General features: G+C 39.4%; 1 protein-coding gene and 1 long non-coding RNA gene across 3 annotated transcripts in view; one reads left to right on the top strand and one right to left on the bottom strand.

Annotated features, from left to right (window-relative positions):
- Positions 1 to 22,152, bottom strand: part of LOC148353507 (uncharacterized) — a 123,798-nt gene that overhangs the window by 44,682 nt on the left and 56,964 nt on the right. The window lies entirely within an intron of this gene.
- The window catches only part of cdh5 (cadherin 5), a 72,179-nt gene continuing 56,374 nt past the window's right edge, over positions 6,348 to 22,152 (top strand). Inside the window, exons 1-3 of one of the 2 annotated variants that reach the window (XM_088351130.1) lie at positions 6,348 to 6,733; positions 19,325 to 19,549; positions 20,971 to 21,250. In XM_088351130.1, the coding sequence (XP_088207256.1) occupies positions 6,731 to 6,733; positions 19,325 to 19,549; positions 20,971 to 21,250 (508 nt within the window). In that variant the 5' untranslated portion in view covers positions 6,348 to 6,730. Of the gene's footprint in view, positions 6,734 to 16,849; positions 16,919 to 19,324; positions 19,550 to 20,970; positions 21,251 to 22,152 lie in introns of those variants that run through there. The other variant, XM_088351129.1, reaches the window with a different exon arrangement.

The raw sequence follows: 22,152 nt of genomic DNA, 5'->3' as shown, positions 1-22,152 counted from the left end.
TGACTACCTAGCAAGCTGATGCATCTTGCCTCCCAGTCAGAAGAGAGGGCCAACTCGACACTCTTTTTAACAGAAGCTAAATATGACCTATAGGAAGCACAGCACACTTTTTTTTCAACAACAGAAATGGACTATGCCAGGTGTCATTTGTTTCGTAAAGTACTCTACTACTGTGGCAAATTTACATAAACACATGTAAAAAGTTTACCCAACAGAAAGCAACAAAACAAAAACATGTAAACCCATTGTTACTATTGCTGATTATTTGGTTGACTCTATTGACTTTTACATTGTAACAGTTGTTTTGCTGGATGTACTTCGTTTGTTATACTGTTAAATGATTATAGACCGTTTTTTAAACCTATTTGCACTTTCTGACTTTATTTTCAAAATGTCCTGCAATGTAACTTATAGTTGACATCTTGACATTGTTATATTTGTATTTTTGTTACATTCCTGTGTTTTTATTAGACTGTGTTGGATTTGATCAATACTAAAATCCCCATAAAGTTAAAGAGTGGCTAAGGGTGCCGGGTGATAGAGAACACTATGTTATTTATTTGGAGGAATGGCGCTTTGAGAAAATTCGTACAGGTAAAGTATGCATCAATACAGTCCAAATATTTGCTTGGTATCGATGATATGGATATTTGGGTGGATCCACCCACCCTAATGTATTTAGGCATTAGAAACTATTTTAAAGGCAAATGTTTTGACAACATTCATAATTTTGGCATACAAACAGATCAGGCCTAAAGCAATTATAAAACTTTCTGTCTTTTTTCATGTCCTCTGGACTCAGCAGGAAAACAGACAAAGGGGTTGTTAGATGTCCAGAGTTGCAATGTCATCATCAACAGCATAAATCGAATCATATTGCAAAGCTGCTGTTGCAAATGGATCACAGGTGACGACGTTGATTGGAGAGACTTTTGAGAAAGTTCAAAACTAAAAATCCATGTTGCTTGCCTGAGCATTTTATCATTAAAAATAGGATTAGTAGTGCGAAATGGTATTTCACGCTTAGGCTAAAGCACTGCACCTTTGATGTTTCCACGAGCTATAACGGTGTCAGTCTAAAAATAGTTACATAACAACAGGCTATGCAGATTGTTGGTCTCATTAGCATATCAAAAAGGCAAAAATTGTTATTTAAAGTCATTCACTACTATAGCTGTTTGAGATTGACTCTCACTGGATTATCTTTGAATGAGTTAGAGAACATTTTTAGCTTGATGTTTACTAGTGGTGGCTGAATGCAAGGTTCAAGGCTAGGTATTTGTGAATTTCAAGACGGCATTTGACGAAGCATGGCCCAATGCAGAAGTCCAACATGGGCCAGAAACTAGTCAAGACCATTAAACTGCTGTATTCGAATGCCAACAGTCCGCTGCTGATCAATAGTACAATTAGAGCAAGGTTTTAAACCACAGTCAGTGTGAGGCAAGGCTGCATTCCCTCTCCAACTTTATTCATTCCTTAATGTTCCTGTAAAATTGCCCTAAATCCCAATCTAAGACTCACCCAAAGTTCTGTTCTTACACCCTTATTCTTGAGTCGAATTTGTATACAATGAGAACATCTTCTTATCAATTTATTCAGAATTTCATTGGCTAACCAATGTGTCAGTCATCATTTGAACCGGTCACTGTTTGCTAAAGTTATTTGGAGGTAAAGAAGGCGGTTCATTTTTAGCAATACAGCCCCCATATAGGCTAACACAGGTTGTGGACTGTAAAACAAAGCCTGCAACTGGCCGGAAAAGATGTGAATCACATGTTTGCATGCCAATGACCTAAAAAATATATTTTTACTAATCTGTTCGTCTATAAACAGAAATAATCGGGCTAAACAGACACCTAGCAACAAGGAATGTCCATCAATGCAGAGATGCTTTTTGGCTGATCTTTTTTTTATCTGTCGGCATTGTCGTATGTTTTGAAGTAAATACTTTACACGGTTGGATTTGATTGACCCTCGCAGAGATGACGATATTATGGTTTCGTACAATCATCGAATGTGATGGCTGCAAGACGACATCTTTGGTGAGCTTCCCTGGCTTTATAGTTTTCAGGTATCTTGTTTCAGACTGATCGTGATGTTTCTGTGATATCTTGAATACAAGTTTAGGCTTTCTAATGATATGTGGCATGACATATTTCAGTGACTGGTGACATCGTACAGACACACATTTGCCTCTTAACGTTAAGGGCTTAACAATTTCCTGGGGAGGATCATGATTGAAGCCCTGGACCAACATGAAGCTACAGTCAGCTTTAGGGAAAATAACATCACTAACCCATTTTGTTAATGACATTGATGGACTGGTAGGAGAAGAACACAAACTCAGAGTTCCGGTCAATCGCTTAGACAAATCATCAGTATGTGGACATCAGCACAGACATACAGTAATGACCAACAACTGCCATGTTTTACCAAAAACATATTCCAAACCACCTACAGCTGTCCAAATTCAAATATCTTGGAGATGTCATATTCGAGAAGGGGTTCAGAACCATAAATCATGGCCATGATTGCTTAAATATAGCCGCACTTGCAAGACTCAAACCCATTTGGAGGGACAAGTGCATAGCAGTAAAATAAGGGATCGGAATTATGCAAGCGCTGGTTACTTCCATCTTTCTCTACGCTTGCAAAACATTGACCTCACAGCAGAGTTGGAAAGGAAAATCCAGGCCATAAAGATGCGATGCAACAGGAAACTTCTAGGTGTCACGGTTGCCATGGCACCCAATTGTCCCCGCCCGTGTGGCGCCAGCTGCAGCTTGTTGACAGACTAGCTCCCTGTCATTATTTAAACTATGTCCTGTCAGTCTCCTTTTGTTGGTCCGTCTGCAAATCTCTGTTTTTACACGGCAAGCCCCTTTTTCGCCTGTCCCGTTTTTTTGCTCCTGTTTGTCTCCCGCTACGATCTGTTTTTATCCGGACCAAGTCTGCTCTATCGTCCTGAATTACGAGTTTTGATCTCGTCCACGTCTGTTCTCCCGTCCCGAATAACGATCCGTTTTTGATCTTGACCACGTCTACTCTCCTCTCCTGGCTTCCGGCTTGTTTCCGATCCCGACCACGTTTTTGCTCTTCTATCCCGGCTACTGACCTGTTTTTTCCGTTCCTGACACCGCCATCACCCGCCACGGAAGTCCCACTTCAGCGTTCAGAGCGACCTGCTTCCCGCGTCTAGCAATCCCTGGATTACGGGCGCAACCCCCACCCTTTCTTCTGATACAACTTGTGAGAAACGTTATCTGAGTGGGTCCTGTTTCCGCTCTAGTCTTGACACTAGGCATCAGATTCATATCCCATGCGACGAAGGGAACAGCATCCGAGAGCACATTGGACACAACGAACTGTAGTGGTTGGTTTCGTCACAAGATCATCAGGACTGGCCGAGATTATTCTCCAGGGGACAGCTCAATGAGGAGAGGGATACAGAAAAAGAACTGATCTGACAACATCGAGGAATGGACTGGTCCCAACTTTGCCAAAACCCAATGCAAGTCTGGAACCTAGTATTTGAGAGACTCTAATTTACTGTGTGAGTGGGAGTCAATTAATATGTGTGAGAGTATAGTCGTAAGTGTTTAAAAGCATAGTGGTGTGTGTATGAAAATATAGTAGCATGTGTGAGTGGGTATACAAGAGCATATAGTAGTGTGTATGAGCGAATATAGTAGTGTTTGAGCATGGGTATGACTGTCTGTATGAGAGTATTGTTACACTTGTGTGTGTGTGTGTGTGTGTGTGTGTGCGTGTGTGCGTGTGTGTGTTTCTATGTGTGTATACATATGAGAGGCAGTTTTCAGAATTAAATAAACCTAAATAATCATACTCTCACACATATAGTGACATGAAAAAGTATTTGCCCTATTCCTGAATTGCATATTTAAAAAGGCTTCAGCTCATCAAACTAATTTTAATATAACACAGAGACAACCCAAAGTGATGCAACAAACTGTTTTGAAATTTTAATTCAATTTATTAAGGTACAATAAAATCTAAGCATATCTGGCCCTCGGTGAAAAAGTGAAGTCCCTCATAAATCACAAAGTAACTGTGACTAACAACAGTTTGGGGGGAGCCGAGTTCAATTGCACAGGCCAAACACAAAACTAAGAACAGTGGGAAACCTTTCCTGGAGTGGTTGACCAACTAAGATCACCCCAAGAGTGCAAGAATGGCTCATCCAAGAGCTTAGAAAAGAATATCCAAGGAACTGCAGACCTCACTGGCCTCAGTCAAGGTCAGTGTTCACGACTCCACTATAAGAAAGACTACGTACCTACGTAGCTACGTACCTACCTACCTACCTACCTACCTACCATGGTCAGGTCATATCCCTCAAGAGGGGTGACCGACAGCAAGACATACATACAAAAACAAAGAAAATAAAGGGATGAAACGGGACACAAGAAAGCGTCCGTGTCACTTGGTTCAGGGTGACACAACACACTCTTCTGTTCAACAGCAGGGCCCGACAGCTTTCACTGGTTTATCCCTGCCGCATCATAAGGGTGCCCTTTAGAACAAGTCCACAATCCCACTATCCTTTCGCAGCACCTCTCCACTCCTTCCTAGAACCAACAAGAGCTCTAGCTTCCATTATATTTAGACCTCTCTTTCCTGCAGTGCACTCATAACACTATCCATCCACGTCAATCGCGGCCTTCCTCTTGGTCTCCTTCCATATTGTTCAGCTCTGTAGATCCTCTTCAACATTCGCTCCTCATCCATCCTCTCCATGTGTCAAAACCAACAGTCTACTCTCTTATCCACACGCTTGCTCAGTTCCACTACTACTCCAGTTCTGTCTCTCACAATTTCATTTCTCAACCTATCCAATCTTGTCACTCCTAACATACTCCTCAAAGGAAGACACTGGCCAAAAATGGCATGCATGGGAGAGTTCCCAGGTGAAAACCACTGCAATCACAGAAAAACACAGAGTTTCTCAAATTTGCCAAAAAACATCCTAAAAATTCTCAAGACTTTTGGAGAAACATTTTGAACTTTTTTGAAGGTGTAGAGCCCGTTACATCTGGCGTAAGAATGGCACAGCATTGACAAAAAGAAAATGATGCCAACAGTAAAGCATGGTGGTGGCAGTGTGTTAGTCAATGGCTACTTTGTAACCCTAGCACCAGAACAACTTGCTGTGGTTGACGGAATAATGAATTATGGTGTTTACCAAACATTTCTGAAAAGGACGTCTGGCTATCAGTTTGTGGCCTCAAATTCAAGCGCTCTTGGATCATGCAGGACAACGATCCGAAACACACGACCAAGTAGACCTCTGAATGGCTGAAAAACAAAACAAAATAAGGGTCCTGGAGTGGCCAAATCAAAGTCCGGATTTAAAATCAAGTGAGATGCTGTGGTGTAACCTTAAATAGGCAGTTCATGTTAGAACACCCCCCCGGCCCCCAACAGCCCCTGCCCCCCTCCCCAATGTTGCAGATTCGAAACAATTTTGCAAAGATTAGAGGGACACAATTCCTCTACAGGGTTGAGAAAGACTCATTACCAGTAATGGTAAATGTTTGATTAATGTTATTGATGCCACAGGTGGCCCAATCGCTATGAGGCTCAGGGGGCAGTTACATTTTCACAGATTTTCTTGTGCCTTAATAAAGCCCATGATTTCTGAAAAAAAGAAAAAAGAATTCAGACCAGAATAAAAACCATGTATTTCTGTGTGTTCCAACTTAGATTGTTCAATGTAAGGAGCACTTGCAGTGATTATTTTGGTTTGGGATAAAACTTCAGTGTATTACCTTTTAAAAGAGACCAAAACCACCTATATTCTCCAAACAGTTATGGAACAGCATTCAATTTACTTTGGGTACGTCTTGGATTTGGATTTAAGGCGGATTTTCGAGAAACGTTAAGGGGTTAAAAAAAAACGGGACAAAGGAATTTTGAGTGTGTCTGTGCGTGTGTGTGACTGCATCTGATATTATTATAAAAGTGTGTGGGGTTGGGCGTCACTCTCATCTCATTTACCGGCTTAGACAAGATCTCCGTCATAAACACACATAACCATGCACTCTCGCACACTCGCCTCATGTGGTGAAATCTCTGCAGATTATCCACAATAACCTGTTTAACTTAATCCTTATCACAAACACATGAATAATAAATCCACTTCTCCTCTTCCCTCTTCTTACTATACTCTCTCACCTTGCTCTCCATCCCTATCCCTTTCTCGTTTCTTGCATATCTCCCTCCCCCTCTCTCTGCCTCTCTCTCCTTTTCCAAACATTCGCTCCATCATTTCTACCAAGTGCACTCCCTCTCCAGCGTTTCTGCGTCTGACGCTTGGTAGTGGTCATTCCATCCGGGACAGGAAGAGAAACAGTAGCACAGTTGGGGCCAGAATAACAGGAAAAGGAAATGGGCAGTGATCTTTCTTTTTTTTTGGTTTTGTTTGAAAGACGCAAAGGGTAGGGAACAATCTAAGAAGTGGGAGGACCAAAACGTGGAAAAGATCGAGGAGAACCTGTTGTTGCTTACAAGATATTCCCCAGTTTCTCTTTGAAAGTGCATTTGGACACTCGTCAAAACGCAACTTGGAGAATTCGTAGTCTTGGAAGGAAACTTGAGGATAAATTCATTTTACAAGCTTTTTAACATAGAAGATCTATACAGTTCTGGGAAGGATTTTTAATAGATTCCAAAAGGATTTGGAGGTCTCCGACTCTCCGGCACAGAGATGGTAAGAGTATGATTCAGCAAGTACAGGGGTTGGCAACCCAAAATGTTGGGAAAGCCATGTTGGACCACCAAAAAGGCTAATTATTTAATCCTTGGAAGCATTAGTGGGGTCTAAAATGACCACATTGGTACGTATTCTTAAAAAAATCTTTAAAGGTTATAATACAGTCCTATACCAGGTATTCCTCATAAAACATTTTTATGACATGATGGTTATTAGTATTTTGTTTTTTTCCCCTAATAAGTTTCGACCCCACTCACAGAAGAGTATATGTCATCCATAGGTTAAATTATTTATTCATTATTATTTTTAAATGAATGCCATTTTTTAGCACTCCGGGGCACAAAGGAACCTTTAAGTCCAGCCCTAGCGGATCATGGGTTATTATATTACTGATTGATTATTTTTCCTATTACAGTGGAACCTTGGTTTTCGAACGCCTCTCAATTTGAACAAATCGGTTCTCGACCAAAAATTTCGAGAAATTCTTGCTTCGCTTTTCATTCAAAAAATGTCAAAAAAAAGTTCGAACGCCGGTACGCTAGGGGCGATGCTGAGCGGCGTACGGGTGTAGATTGCCCCCACCCCTTGTGAAGAACTGTTGTCATGTGAGCGCGCACTTCTTTTTGCTTTCGTTTTTAATATCGGTGAACGGAGTGTTTTAACCCCTAATTATGCCTCGGAAGAAGGTCGGTGCAAGCAGCAAAGTTGCTACAGGTGAAAAAAGAAGAGTAGTGCGTACAACTATTGCATTTAAGAAAGAAATAATAGCAAAATATGAAGAGGATGTGCAAGTTTCTCTTCTTTCGAGGGAATAGAGCATGGCTTCTGCAGACCACCACAAAGGTAAGAAATCCTATTCATAAATCTTTTCTTTATCCTTTAACCGCTCACCACTTGTTGTGGAGACCCGGGTGCTAAATGACTTGATTTTTTCATTTTTACACGTTCATGTTAGCATAATTTTTCGTATGGAGGATTACGCTAACGTGAACGTACGTTCGTGGTAAACGATTTTACATTACTTTTAATGGGAAAAAACGATTTCGGTGATTGAACAAATCGGTTTTCGAACAGGGTTCTGGAACGGATTATGGTCGAGAACAGAGGTTCCACTGTAATTGTTTTTATTTAGATCTTATTTTGTGTGTTGAATTAAAAAAAAAAAAAAAAAAAAGATTTTTAAGAACAGTAAAATGTTTTTATCAGCGCTTTTGCCCAACCTCATCCAGACTTCAGAGGGCCTCAGGTAAATTGGGTTTGAGGACCCCTGCCTTATATGGTCATTCAGCATTTTATCGAACCATTACAATTCAGAACATGGTTAATGGATTCCTAACCGCCTGGGTCGTCGCGGCACCAATGAGGAAACAACTCCTGACAACTTTCTCAACAGTTGATGGTTCCTGGCCTGATTTTGGGTTGTGGCAAAAATGGCACCAGTCCATTCCTTAATGTTGTCGGCCCAGTTCTCTTTTGGTCTTCTTCTACTCCTGCCCCCTTGGACTGGACACTTGGCCAGTCTTGATGAGTATTTTTGTTTTTTTCCTGTCGCTTTTTTGCAGTATTTTTGTAGTAGTATTTCCTTACTAATATTTTGATATTATAGTATTACTGTAGTAGTATTTTTGTAGTATTTTTGCAGTATTACTCGGGCTGCAACAACAAATCAATAAAGTCTATTAAAAAAAGTGTTCTGTTGTCACACTGGGAGCTTTAGTACCACTTTGGTGTAGCAGAGGGTGTCAAGACCGGTTTTATGAAAAAGGTGTTTATAAAAAAGTGTGTCTTTTTAATTTTTTTTATTAAATGAGATTTACATTATTACAAACGGAATTGGCATGAAAGTTTCAAATTTGTAATGTTGACTATTCCATCATTAAACAAAGCTAACATTTTCAAGGGAACAGAAAGTGCTGCAGAAAAAGAAACTAAATACAAGTAAATAAAATAAACACAGGAAAAAGAACAAAAACACCATGGGCAGTTTCTTAAGCATTTTCATAATGGAAATGTTTATCATATTCAAAGATTTAACGCCCAAAAAATAGTGTTGACAATATTTTGAAAAGTGGCTTTGCGTTTTTAACACATTTGTTTCCAGTTAAAAGAAAATGGTTCAAGATAAAATTAAATGTATGTATTTATTGTGTTTTGTATCGTAAGTCGTAATATACTTATATTTTTTTATTGTTTTATATAATAGAGTAGTCTGTTGTTTTGTGCACTATTTTTCTTTCAGTCAAAAACGTCGTCATTTGAATAAAAGGAAGAAATCGTAAATGTCTTCAAGAAATCTGATTAATCAACCAATTCATAAATTAGGAAAATAATTGTTAGTTGCAGTATTACTGTAGTTTCTCGTATTTCTGTAGTAGTATCTCTGTTGTAGTATGTTTGTAATAGTATTTCTACAGTTGGATTTTTTGTATTAGTAGTATGTTTTGTAGTGTTCATGTAGTATTCCCAGTAGTGGTATGCAGTATCTAATCATTTTTTTAAGTAATTTGTCCTGCCTAGCTATGGATTTTTATCCCCAAGGGAGACAGAGGTTATTTGATTGGTTATTTGGCTGTGTCGAAAGGCACCCAGGCAAATAAAACCACGGGTTTAATTCCTGGAGAGACAACTGGGAGTAAAAAAAATCTGGGGAAATCCTTTGGGTGCCATCTGGGAGACTTTTTGGTCATGCCGGACATGCCGGCATGATTACAAGCATTCATTCATTCATTCATTTATTCATTCATTTGTTCAGATAAATGCGCCTGACAAGCTGTCCATCTGTGGCCACGGGGACATTGGCCCAAGTCCCTCACTGATTGTTTCAGGAAAGATCAACTTGACAGTGGTGGGCTGTTAGGGCCTTCAAGGCCTTTTCTGCCAGCCTAAAAATATATGAATCATGGGATGTGAATTATATTTTGTCTATGAATCCCCCCCCCTCTCTCATTCTGTTGCATTCTCATGCTTCATCTTTTTTTTCCTCTGTCTCACTTCTCTCTTTGTTCCTCTTTCTGATTCTGTTTTTTCCATCTCTTTTCTATGTTTCTACCTCTTACTCCCCTTTATCCTTACTTTTTATCTCTTCTCATCTCCTTCTATTTCTCTCTTCCTTTCTCTGTCTCTCATTACTCTTCTTTCTTTTTTTAATCTTACTCATTTTCTCCCTGTTTCTCCCTTTTTTCCTTTTCTCTCCCCTTTTCCTTTTATTTCTCTCCTTCTGTCCCTCTATCTTTCTCTTCATTCTTTTTGTTTCTGTTTTTTTTCTCTCAGCCTTTAATATATTTCTATATTTCTATTTCTATATTTCTATCTGTCTTTCTCCCTCCATTCTCTCTGTCTATCTTTCTTTTTCTCTTTCCAAGCTTTTCTCCTCTTTCTCCCTTTCTCTTGCTGTTTATTTTTTTTTTTATTTACAGACACTCCCCTACTTACGAACAAAATACATACTGGACGATCGTTAGTAAGTTGAATTCAGTGCGATATTTTGTATGGAATGTATGTTTAAGGTTTACAGGTATATATGTTAAGTCATGTTTATTTTATAGCCCTTAATCACAAAAGTCTCAAAGGGCTGCACAGAATAGTCAAGTCAAATCAAGTCCTGTTTATTTGTATAGCCCTAAATCACAAGGAGTCTCAAAGGGCTGCACAGACCACAGATTATTGCAAACCAAAGGCTATTATTACACCATCCCCTGATCTAAAACCTACATGAAGGCAAGAAAAAACTCAAAACTTCAACATGAGGAAACTGAAAAAGCCTTGAGAAGGGACCGCACATGAGCATGACCAGGCTGCGATGGATGTTGCAATACTTAATAATACACAGATACTGTATAAATGAATTAGAGGTCATTCATATGCTATAGAATAGAAGTGTGTTTTAAGTCTAGATTTAAAGAGTTCCACTGAGGTTGCAAATCAAATCTCAGGGGGAAGAGGGTTCCTCAGCAGTGGGGCCCGAATGGAGAACGCTCTCGAACCTTCGGTTCTCTTCTTGGCTCTTGGGATTAGTAGGTAACATATGATTATGTTTAAGGCTTGTATAAGTACAGTGGGAGCTCGCTACTACGCGCTTTGATGTTCTTGGATTCAGAGCTTCGCGGGCCCAAAAAATATTAATATATTAATAATAAAATTATATATATATATATATATATATATATATATATATATATATATATATTTTTTTTTTTTTTTTTTTTTTAAGCATTTTTGAAGGGGGTTGCTACTTTGTGGTTCCACGTTTGCGGGTTCAGAGCTTTGCAGGTCTAAAAAATAATAATAATAGAATAAAATAATTAGAAAAAAAATGAATACAATTTTAAGCATTTTTTGAAGGGGCGTCGTTACTTCGCAGATTTTCACTTTTCGCGGGTGGTTTTGGTCCCCATTAACCGGGTCTAAAAAATAATAATAATAAAATAAATAAAAAATTATCATTATTTTTTTTTTTTTAAGGTGCGCCGCTACTTCGCGGATTTTCACTTATTGCGGGTGGTTTTGGTCCCCATTAACCGCGATAACCAAGGTCCCATTGTAAACGGTATTGTTTTTTACAAAGAAAATAAACATTAAAAAAAAAAACTCTATAAAGATAAATAAAGTTATGTTTAACTTACTTTTGGAAGATGAGCTTCAAGAGTTAGGCGACTTCCTCCTCCGAGGTAAAAAATGACAGAAAAAAAGCGATCCAACCCTTTTCTCAACCGCATCAAGCTTTCTTATTCCACTTTAATTTCAAATGAAACAACTCACCTCTGCTTTACACCTTACGCCAACTATATTGAATGGATGCACGAGATATAAAACAATAAAAAGGTCAAAGTTCTTAGCGTGCTGGAGATACAAAATAGAAAGTTCATATACGGACTAGGAAGGGGAAGCTATTTCTTCTTCTGGGTGGATGCTGGGTGACCTTTCACAGCGCCACCACACGCTGGTAGCAGTGGAAAGAAGCACTACAGTACTGTCCTGTACTTGGAAAAAAGGTGCGCAATATAAAATGTGCGGATATTTTTCGACATCCCGAAAAAAATGTTTGTATCTACCGTCTTTTGTAACTCAAATGTTTGTAAGTAGGGGAGTGCGTGTATAGCAGAAAACTCTGAAGTGAGCAAGCTTAGAGATAAGACCTTAAGCCAGGGCCCAAGCTCAACCCGATCTTATCTGACTTTTGGGCCGAGTCGGTACGTTGGGGTCGAGCTGAGCTTGTCTCTCTTGACTTTTTAGACGAATTATCAACCTCTCGTTGTTTTTACTTTGGCTCTGTCTATGCAATTTTGTATGACATAAATTGGTTACAAAAGACAGGATTTATGTGTCCCAGGTCGTGGGGCCCTTCATTTATTTATGCTTTAATGATATTGTTTATTTATCATCGATTGATTTTTTTTTTATCAATCCTTAAAGTTTTATAGATTTTATTTTGTGTTATAACAAAAAAACAAAGCAATCCAAAACAGAGCTTTTCCTGAGAAAAAACAAATACAGTCCAACCTCACCATGACCTGCGGCCCTCAAGTAAATGTTTGAGACCAATGGACCCCAAAACTTCAGTATCCATGATAAATGTCCAATTATTGGGTGAAAGTTGGTCTAGAGCGGGGTTCTCCAACAATTACAAGCGGAGAGCTATTTTTTGTGATGAATTAGCACAAAGGACACCCAGTTTTTTTTGTGCATTTTTAAAATAACATCTTATTATGTTGTGACTATGTTAGTACTAGGTTAAGTATTGGAAGTGGGTTATATGGACTCAGTCAACCACTACAAATATGAGTTAATTCGAAAATCACAATGACCCAGCACTGGTGATCCATTTTCAGAACAGGTCTGCGGGTATTGCAATTGTTTGAGTCACTATTCAGCAATGCAAAAATTATCTGTTCTATTCTTGGGCTGCTGTTATAATCTGGCCAAAGCCGTCAATTATGCCTCAATAACGAGCATCTGTAGGTGACGGACAGAATGACACTGACATTTCAATGAACAACCCAAGTGCACTAGTCTGACTTTTCACTGTGCAATTTGTGTGCTTATGTTGTGTCTGCATGTGGTTGCATAAACTACTCTGACTCTCAAGTGGACAGATTGTCAGAAGCTGCCATCTGATTAAACTTCGTTTTAATCACAACACACACTCATGCGTGCAGACACACAAACACACACTTTCATAGATATAAGGATAAAAGTGGTGTCAAAAGCAGCTTTCACACACCCCAAAATTGAGCACAAAAAGCACTACATTTCATTGCTTCCGCAGCTTACAGGATTAGAACTCATTTTGCGTTCAATATTGATATTAAAAGTGCCCCCATTTTATATGGATAGAGGATATGAGCCCAGTATTAGCCTGATATATTTAAAGTTTAGTAGACACTCCACATAAGGAATGAAGACGTCAATTGACTTTGAACTTGTGAACTTGCCAAAATAATGAACTGGCATCCTATGCAATCTCCTTTGCTGGTGTACAATATCAAAAATTAAATCAATTTCTCACAGTGTAATAATAAGATATTCCATGTGAAGGGGAAGCAGGAAAAAGAATTTTATTTGTCAGCAAAACAGGAACAGAGTAACAAACCAACTAGGGGTCACCCAAAAACGACATGTACAAACAAAATCCAAACCACAAACTAAGTCCGAAACTGGAAATGCAAGGAACAAAGTAACAAACAAACAAGTGGGCACTAAACTACTAACATAAATGTCCAAGCAAGAAACCAGAAACAATAATGAACAAACATGGCGTGGAGGTGAAAATGCAAGGAACAAAGTAACACTAAAAAAAACATGCAGGGCACAAAACAATTGACAAATAGTCCAAACAGGAAACAAAAAACAAAACTGCTGTAGCAATGACAGTCGAAATGAAATAACCCAACAACGTGTACTGTCCAAAATTTTATTGTAAAAGGTCAGGCTAATTAGGGACATATGGCTGGTGATTTGACACACCTCGGCCAAGTTTTAGTGCCGGTTGGCGCTTGCTCGTGGAAGGAAGCGTACCAGACCCTAACAATTAGTCTGGTATTAGCCTGATAAGTTTAAAGTTTATTAGTCACTAAAAATAAGAATAAACCTCTAATGCCCCCCCAAAAACTCAAGCGTCTTATCTGCGTAATTTTGGTATAATGTTTTTGATTGCCAGCTCAATTTGTTTGGCTTCATGCTGTTCGCTGCCAACATTTTTAAAAACAGCCAGCACACTGGTATTTCCTTGTCTAACAGTGTTCGCAGTGAAGCTGGTTGCTACATATACCTTGCTAAAATTTCCTCATGTTAGCTTTCAGGAGACTTTCATTTTCCTCTTCATCCCCCTCCCTCACTGTCTGTTTTTTTTTTTCAAATATTTTTTCATGGAGTCACTGGAGGGTTTGCAACACTTCATACTCATTATCTCTGCAATGAATGTGTAAATTGTAAATGGTCTGCATTTATATAGCGCTTTCCAAGTAACTGAAGACCTCCCAAAGCGCTTTTTAATGTACTTCAAACTTACCCATTCACACACACACTCCCACACTGATAGCCAGAGGCAGCCATGCAAGGTGCCTACCTGCCTATCAGGAGCCTTAGGGGTTCAGTGTCTTGCCCAAGGATACTACAACCTGAGCTACTGCCACCCCCAAAGGCGGATGCTTTACCACAGAGCACACAAAGGTGCAATTTGCACTTTATTCTAGAAGAGTAAAAAAAAAGTTCCAATGTCAAACACACCCTCCTTGGGGGAACCTTGCACCCTTCGGGGAGGGGGCCGCACTATTTGAAAACCACTGCATTAACCATACATTTGGCCAAATGGTTGCCAATTTCTTCTGCAAAAAATAATGTTCAATTTGCATTGATGAGTATGTAAATGGCAAAGTTCGATTTGCTTTTGTTTGCCGAGGTACCTAAATGTAGGTCATCTTGGTTTGCCACTCACTAGCGCCGAGGACTGAAAGTGCACTGTCTCGCCGTTGTCTGCTTGCACGCGCTTTTGCTCACGGGCGGCGGCTGCAGCCTGTGGACGACTCTTAAATCTAATTACCTATTTTCTTGGACCGTGTTTATTCTTTCTGTACATTACTGGCAAAAACGTAAAGACAATTTGTATTCTTCTTTTTTTTTAATGAATGTGACAATTATCACTGTGGGCATAACCAGCACATTTTATGGGGTGCTCAAACAGATTTAACCCAAGCACCCCCAAAACGATAGCACTTTTTCTCTTTCTCTCTTTCGTTCTCACTCACTCTTTCTTTTACTCTCTCTGTCTTTCCCCTTATGACCGTCTTTCTTTCTCTCCTTTTTCTCTTTCTTTCTCTCTTTCTCTTTAATCCACTACTCTGGCCCCTGTGAGATTTTTTTTCCCCGACAATGTGGCCCCCCAAGCTCAAATGAGTTTGACAGCACAACTAGAGGAAAAGCAAAGAAAGGAAGATGACTGTCAATTTGTAATTACCTAATAAGTTTTTATAGACCAAATATGATTAATCACATGATTCAGATTTATTTAGGTCAGCAGAGAAGGCCTTGCAGGCCAAGTACTGCAATCCATACACACACTAATTTATACAGGGACAATCTTTTAATCGCTTATCAACCTTCATGCATGTTTTCAAAATGTGGGAGTGTCAGGGGAAAAATGTCTCAGGCACGGGGAGAAGATGCGTACTTCACGTATGAAGTTCGGTTGCTCGAATTGAAACTGCATTACATTTGATTTCAACTTAAAATGACATAAAAAACTGTTAGGCAATAGACAGGAAAAACAAAAGGACTTCATCTATGTTTGGTCTGATTAATGGGCGATGGTTCACAGCGGGTTGACGCAATATAGGATTAGGCCACTAAAGGAAGGTGGCCTGGTAATCCCCAAAACCTAAACCCGCCTTCTCCCCATGCACTGATAATGCTTGACTGACAATAAGACGCAATAATCTACAGTATGTCACACAAGTGAGTATACCCCTTACATCTTTGTAGAGATTTCATTATAATGTTTATTGGAAAAACACTAAAGACACATCACTTTGACTAAATTAGTCTTTTTAAATCTTATATAGCAGTGCAAATTATTTTTTCCCCTCAGACATTCTAAAATATAGCCATTAGTGGCTAAACCCCTGGTAACCAAAGTGAGTAAACCCTAAAGTACAAAAGTAAAAGTTCCTGAAGTTCAATATATTGTGTGGCCACCATGATTTTGCAGTACCACCCTAATCCTCCGGGCCATGGATTTCACAAGAGCCTAATAAATTGTCACTGGTATGCTCTTCCACTCCTCCATGACAACATGACACAGCTGGGGGATATTTGAGATCTTGTGCTTCTCCCCCTTCCGCTTAAAGATGTTCCAAAGACGTTTATTTGGCTCTAGACCTGGAGACGTGCATGGTCAGTCCATACCCTTTACCCTTAGCCCTTTTAGAAAATCCTTGGTCATTTTAGAAGTGTACTTGGGGTCATTGTCAGGATGGAACATTGCCCTGCGACCCAGTTTCTGGAGGGAGGGGGATCATTCTCTACTCCAGTATTTAACAGTACATCCTTAAGTTGGTGTTTTTCTCAATGGAATGAAACTCCCAAACTCCAGTTGAACTCATTTGGCCCCAAACTATCAGGAGACCAGAACAGACCAGGAAACCCCAGAGCATTCGCTTTAGTTCTTTATTTAAGGAAGCGTTCAGGGCGTGCAGGAGACTTGATGACCGCCAGACGTCAGCAGCGGCGCCGGGGAGATAGCTTCGGATCGAGTGGGCAATCGGAGTGCGGAAATCAGGCAGGTCGTGTTTACCGGGGCTGGAGAGGAGATCGAAGCGTGGGACGGAAACAGGTCGGATCGGAGGCAGGCAGAAACGGGTAAGCAGAGTTCTTAAGTGAACGGGATATCAGGAAAAACACACAGAGTTACAAATGTACACTCTGACACGGAACTCTGGGCGCAGCGCGCTTAAGAGCGAAGTGCCAGCCAATCAGAAGGCGCCCACCCAGGCGCCACCTGATTGCTCCAGGTGATCAGAGTTAGTAATCATGACACCAAACCATGAGATTCCCAACATCATGCTTGACTTTAAGCTCGAGACAAACATGTTTGCACTCCTCACTTGGCCACCACATATACTTCACACCATTTGAGCAAAATAAATTAATCCTTGTCTCATGAGACCAGAGGATATGCTGTATAATCCAGTAAGCCATTGTCTTTGTTTACATACTAATTTTCATTGTGTCAAAGCCAAGTTTCTTTAGTGCTGTTCGATTAAACATGATGAAATCTCTGCAGAAATTTAGGGGTGTACTCACTTGTATAACATACTGTATGCGGCAGAATGTGGCACAGATAAGTAGAAAAACAAACAAGGTTGCTGTAGTCGACGCTCAAAAAGAGAGATGTGCTCATAAAAGGCAAGACATTTATTTCTATTATTAATACATTGTATATTCTACAAGCACCTCTATTGTAATAAAGAATGACGTGTGGCATTTTTTCAAATCTATTGGATAAAGCAAATACTTTACAACTACTGTATATACAAGTATGACATTGACTCGTTGAAGTTTTCCCTTTTAACTGTCTGCAAGACGTTGTGTTGAAATTGTATGTTGGTTTGGCCTATAAGAGCGGAATGGCTTTCTGAAAAAAAATGCAGACAGTAAAACAAAAAAATGTTGGGTCCGTTTTTTGGGGCATTTTCACCTTTAGTGTAACCTACCTAATTGCTTGTCAACGTTTATGATCTTGCATGTCCTGGCTTGGGAGAGTAGAATGTGTTTCTGGGAAAGTTGCTGAGTCAAGTCATGTTTATTTGTATAATCCTTAACCACAAGGAGTCTCAAATGGGTGCACAGACTATTGCAAACTAAAGACTATTATTAAGCCATCCCCTGATCCAAAACCTACATTAGGGCAAGGGAAAGACTCAAAATCCTCAGCATGAGGAAAATAAAGAAACCTTGAGAAGGTACCGCACATGAAGCAATCCCCCTCCCAGGATGACCAGGCTGCAATGGATGTTGCATGACTCAGCAAAACAAAAATGCCAAGTCAGCCTTTTTGGCGTTTTTTTACATTGAGAGAAACCTCTCAGACTGCTTGTAAACGATGGTGTTGATTTTCAATATTGTTCCGGCCTGGAGTCTTTATGGGAAAAGGCTGAGTCAACAAAACTTCAAGTGCTGAGTCAGCTGGTGGTGGTTGTATCCATACTCATTGCCCCTTTTCTTGGGTGGACAGATTTACAAACAAACAAACATACATACATACTTTGATCCCAAATGAGGACAATTTGCTTGGCTTGTAGGTGATAACCTGGAAAAACTAAGATTGAAGTGGGAGAAAATTTAGAAGAAATACTTTGGGGGATATTAAAAGATTTTGACTGCTCTGGGTAACTAAAAGAATAAACCTAATGCTTAGGGATGCAGAACAGTGTAGTGCTGGGTGACGTGGCCATAAAATAACAATCTCAATTTTATCAGTTAATCTGGACTACGACTTTAATCGATTTTAAACCATGAACGTCACCCAACTCACCATTATTTAGAGGACGTTTTATTGATGATTGACAACTATGTCCAATGGAAAATGTTCGGAAAAAATACCTGACTTTAAATCGTTAAAGAACGCTAACTGCAATGACCTTTGTAAAAAAAAAAAAAAAAAAAAAAAAAGGTAAAAACAATATACTTGCTTAATCGCCACAATAAACAAGTTAGGAGCTCTGTTTTTTTATATTCAAAAACTTATTTGACTAATTCAAATTAAACAGTTAACATATCTTAAATGGCTGTATATCCGTTGTCACTATGGCAACCGAGCCAATGAGACTCTTTATATGCATTACTGACTTTGTATTCAAAAATATTGTGCTGTAGAACGCACTTGAGTTGCCAGTTAAAATTGACATACAGTATTTGTATTTTAGTTGCATAATTGTTTTTTTGTTTGACTCTTGGCTTTTGTTCTGAAGCTGTTGTAATATTTGTATTTACTTTTTATACTGTCAAAGTTTGCAATGAAGTTATTATATATTAAAGATTGAAACATTTTTGGTGACTAAGATATTTGTGCTATGATTATCACAATTATAAACTAACACAAGGGGAAAGGGTTGAATTATGCAATCATCATGAAAATTCCTAGGAAAAAGTATTAGTATCGATTAATACTACCATGGAATTGTTTGGACAAAACTGATACCAGAATTCCCAGTTTTGCCACCCTTAGTTGACATAAATGTCTTTCTAGCATTTCTTCCAGTTATCTTCCGAAAGAGAACAAGAATTGTGAAGAGAAAAAAATTCAAACCGTCGCTTGCAATGTCCACGATAAAGACCATCACGTACTGACTGCTCGGTTGAAAGTGGGCCGGCGTGTTAAACAAATCCCCACCGGCCTCCGGAGCAAAATGCTTTCAGCACTGAGGTTCTAAATTCTCCATTGGGGTCCCATTTCTGAGGAGCTTTAAGAGTCCTGGTCGTCCATGATAGGCCGCCACGATAGGACTCTTGGGAAGTGTGCGTGGAGCTGATAAGTGATTTTACCGTCACACTCTTTATCCCTATCCTCACGTTTCCACTGCATTCACTGCACAGATCATGGCTTTGCTGGGGCTATGGACAGCAGGGCTTATCCTGACCATCACGGCTGGAGTTTCTGTGAACGTGGAAGCGGAAGCGGAGCTGCAGAAACGAGACAGCGAGGACATTGTGAGGAAAGAAAGACATCCCATCCTGTTGCGGAGGAGACGGGAGTGGATCTGGAACTCACTTTACGTGGAAGAGGAGAAACCGGCACCTATTCCGTACAAGATCGGACAGGTAAAGCAGAAATAAGCAAAATGGTGCGCTCAATGTATGTTTGCAATACGACTGATACAATAAACAAAGGCAAAAACGTCAAGTATCAAACATGTTTGATGAGTTTTGTTGCTCAGTCGCCAAATTCCCGAAGTGTGCGCGGCACCGAGGAAAACAACGAGCAGCACTTTCCCACAATGTATGCGCTCTAAATAAAAAACAGTGCAGTGACGTCTAGAAACATTAATGACGCCCTCCTAGAGGAAAAATTACTCTATGTTTTTTCAAGATTATCCATATTATACATGACAGGAGATATGACAATACTTTATCAAAAATTTACAACATACGATATTTAAACATTTTTCACCCAAAAATAAAGTCCTGAATTTATACCTTTGAATAGCACTAAAATGTATCAAAAACACGTCACTTCTCTTTCCATATCATCCGCATCAATGTCAGCTTGCTTCCTTCAATACTCAAGAAAAGAAAACAAGCGAATGCAACTTCATCCGTTTCCGCGGAAACCACCAATGACAACAACATAAAAATATATGTCTGTCTTGAAATCTTGAACCATTCTCCACAAAATGGTTGCCCAGTACTAAATATGTGCTTGTCTTTGTAATCCGTAATAGCTACTTTCCCTCGTAATAGTTACTTTTACTGTAGAGTAATTAAATTACTAACTCAGTTACCTTTTAAAAAAGTTTTGAGCAACTATGACAAATTACTTTTTTAAAGTTACATGCCCAATACTGGTTATTAGTGGACCGGGCCGTTAGAATATTGTTAGACATTAAACAAGTCCATGGTATAGAAAAGGTTACAGACCACTGACTTAGAGGATTGAAACGTACAAAGTATCGCTTTCAAGGAAGATAACTGTTGGGTTTGGGGGAAAGAGTTTTTTTCCGTACTTTGAAGATCATAGCACAGGGTTGGTATCCATGTTTGAAATCCTTGAAAATGCTTGAACGTTATGTTTGTGATTAAGATCTATACAAATAAATGTGAGTTTATTAAAATGAGTGGATATTTTTTCTTCTTTTTTGTCTTCCGTATTGAACTCCATTATTACCCAACACCTATGGAGCCCTTTCCATGTTTGTAAAAAAGTGTGACGTATTGAAGCTGCATGTGCATTGTTGCAGCAGAATGGCAGAATTCATGTCAGTTTATAGCAACCCAGTGACACAAAAAGATTGTACATCATGGATAAGGACAGCTCCAAATAGTCAAAATAGTATGTGCTATTAGCAAGATAGCAACTTTCTAAAATCTCCTAAGCCAGACCAAATAAAAAGGCATTATTATGATCGGCAATGGATTTCTTCATTTGAAGGTACTGGAAAAATTGGAAAATTGGCCTTGAAAAGTGCTTGAATTTAACCTTCAGAAAATGTAAGAACCCCAATAACATGTTTTTTTTTCCCTAGCTCAAGTCTAGTCAGAGAGTGGAGGTGAAACGGTTTAAAATCGAGGGCGAAGGCGCAGACGGCATCTTTAGCGTGGACCACAAGGGTGACCTGTTTGTCAGCAAGTCTCTGGACCGTGAAGAAAAAAGCGCATATCACTTGACTGCAAGAATGTACGACGGCAACAATAAACTCATCGAGGACTCGGGCGACTTTGCGGTCCAGGTGACAGACATCAACGACAACAGACCGATTTTTCCCAAAACATATAACGGCTCCATCATGGAGCGATCCATCATTGGTATGTATATTCAATTTAAGAAATAATTACCACGATTGTTTGACTTTATTATTGTAACAATGGGCAATATGATTCTAAAATTTAGCATTAATGTGAATTTTTGGCTTTATTCAAATTAATGCTACGGTACGTCTTCTAGTGGGGCCACTTAACAGTTTTAACACAAAATATCAAATACTGTGCTACCTCGTTCCAGGATCGTGCTTGTACCGCGAATTGCTCGTTTAACAAGCGGATTCTCCTGGTATTAAATAATTAAAAGCTAATATGCTCGTTCCTGACCTCCAAAAAGGATCCAAGTGAACAATAAATTGATTAGGTCTAGAGCACAGGTGTCAAAGAGGTGGCCCGCGGGCCAGATCAGGCCCGCTAAGGGATTGAATCCAGCCCTCGAAACAACACCCAGAGAAGCGCACGAGAAAAAAAGAGTTTCAGGTTGAAATATGTCAACTTGATGTTGCCGAAGAAAGGTGCCTCGAACAAAGACATTGTACTTGTATTTCTCTCTCTCTCTATCTGTCTCTCTCTGTCTCTCTCTCTCTCGTACCCCCTTTCCCACCCCTTTTCTCCCACTCTCTGTGTCTGTCCATTTCACTCTGTCTGTCTTTTTCTTTTCCTTTGTTGCTCGTTGTCTCTTTCTCTCTCTTGTATTTATTTATCTTTCTCTCTCTCTCTCTCTCTTTCTCTCTCTTTTCCACCCCCTTTCTCCCACTCTGTCTCTTTCACTCTCTGTGTCTCTTTTTCTCTTCCTTTGTCTATTTTTCTCTCTGTGTTTTTTTAACCTCTTTTGCTCTAACTTCCTTTTTTCCTTTTCTCTCTTTTCTCTTTTTCTCTTCCTACCCTTCGCGCTTTCTTTTACCTTTTCTCTCCTTCTGTCTATTTTTCTTTGGATTTCTTTCTTT

The sequence above is a fragment of the Urocampus carinirostris genome, chromosome 13 (assembly GCF_059441175.1).
Source record: "Urocampus carinirostris isolate Australia breed hairy pipefish chromosome 13, RoL_Ucar_1.0, whole genome shotgun sequence".
NCBI classification, from domain to species: Eukaryota; Metazoa; Chordata; class Actinopteri; order Syngnathiformes; family Syngnathidae; genus Urocampus; species Urocampus carinirostris.
This window is presented reverse-complemented; position numbering and strand designations above follow the sequence as displayed.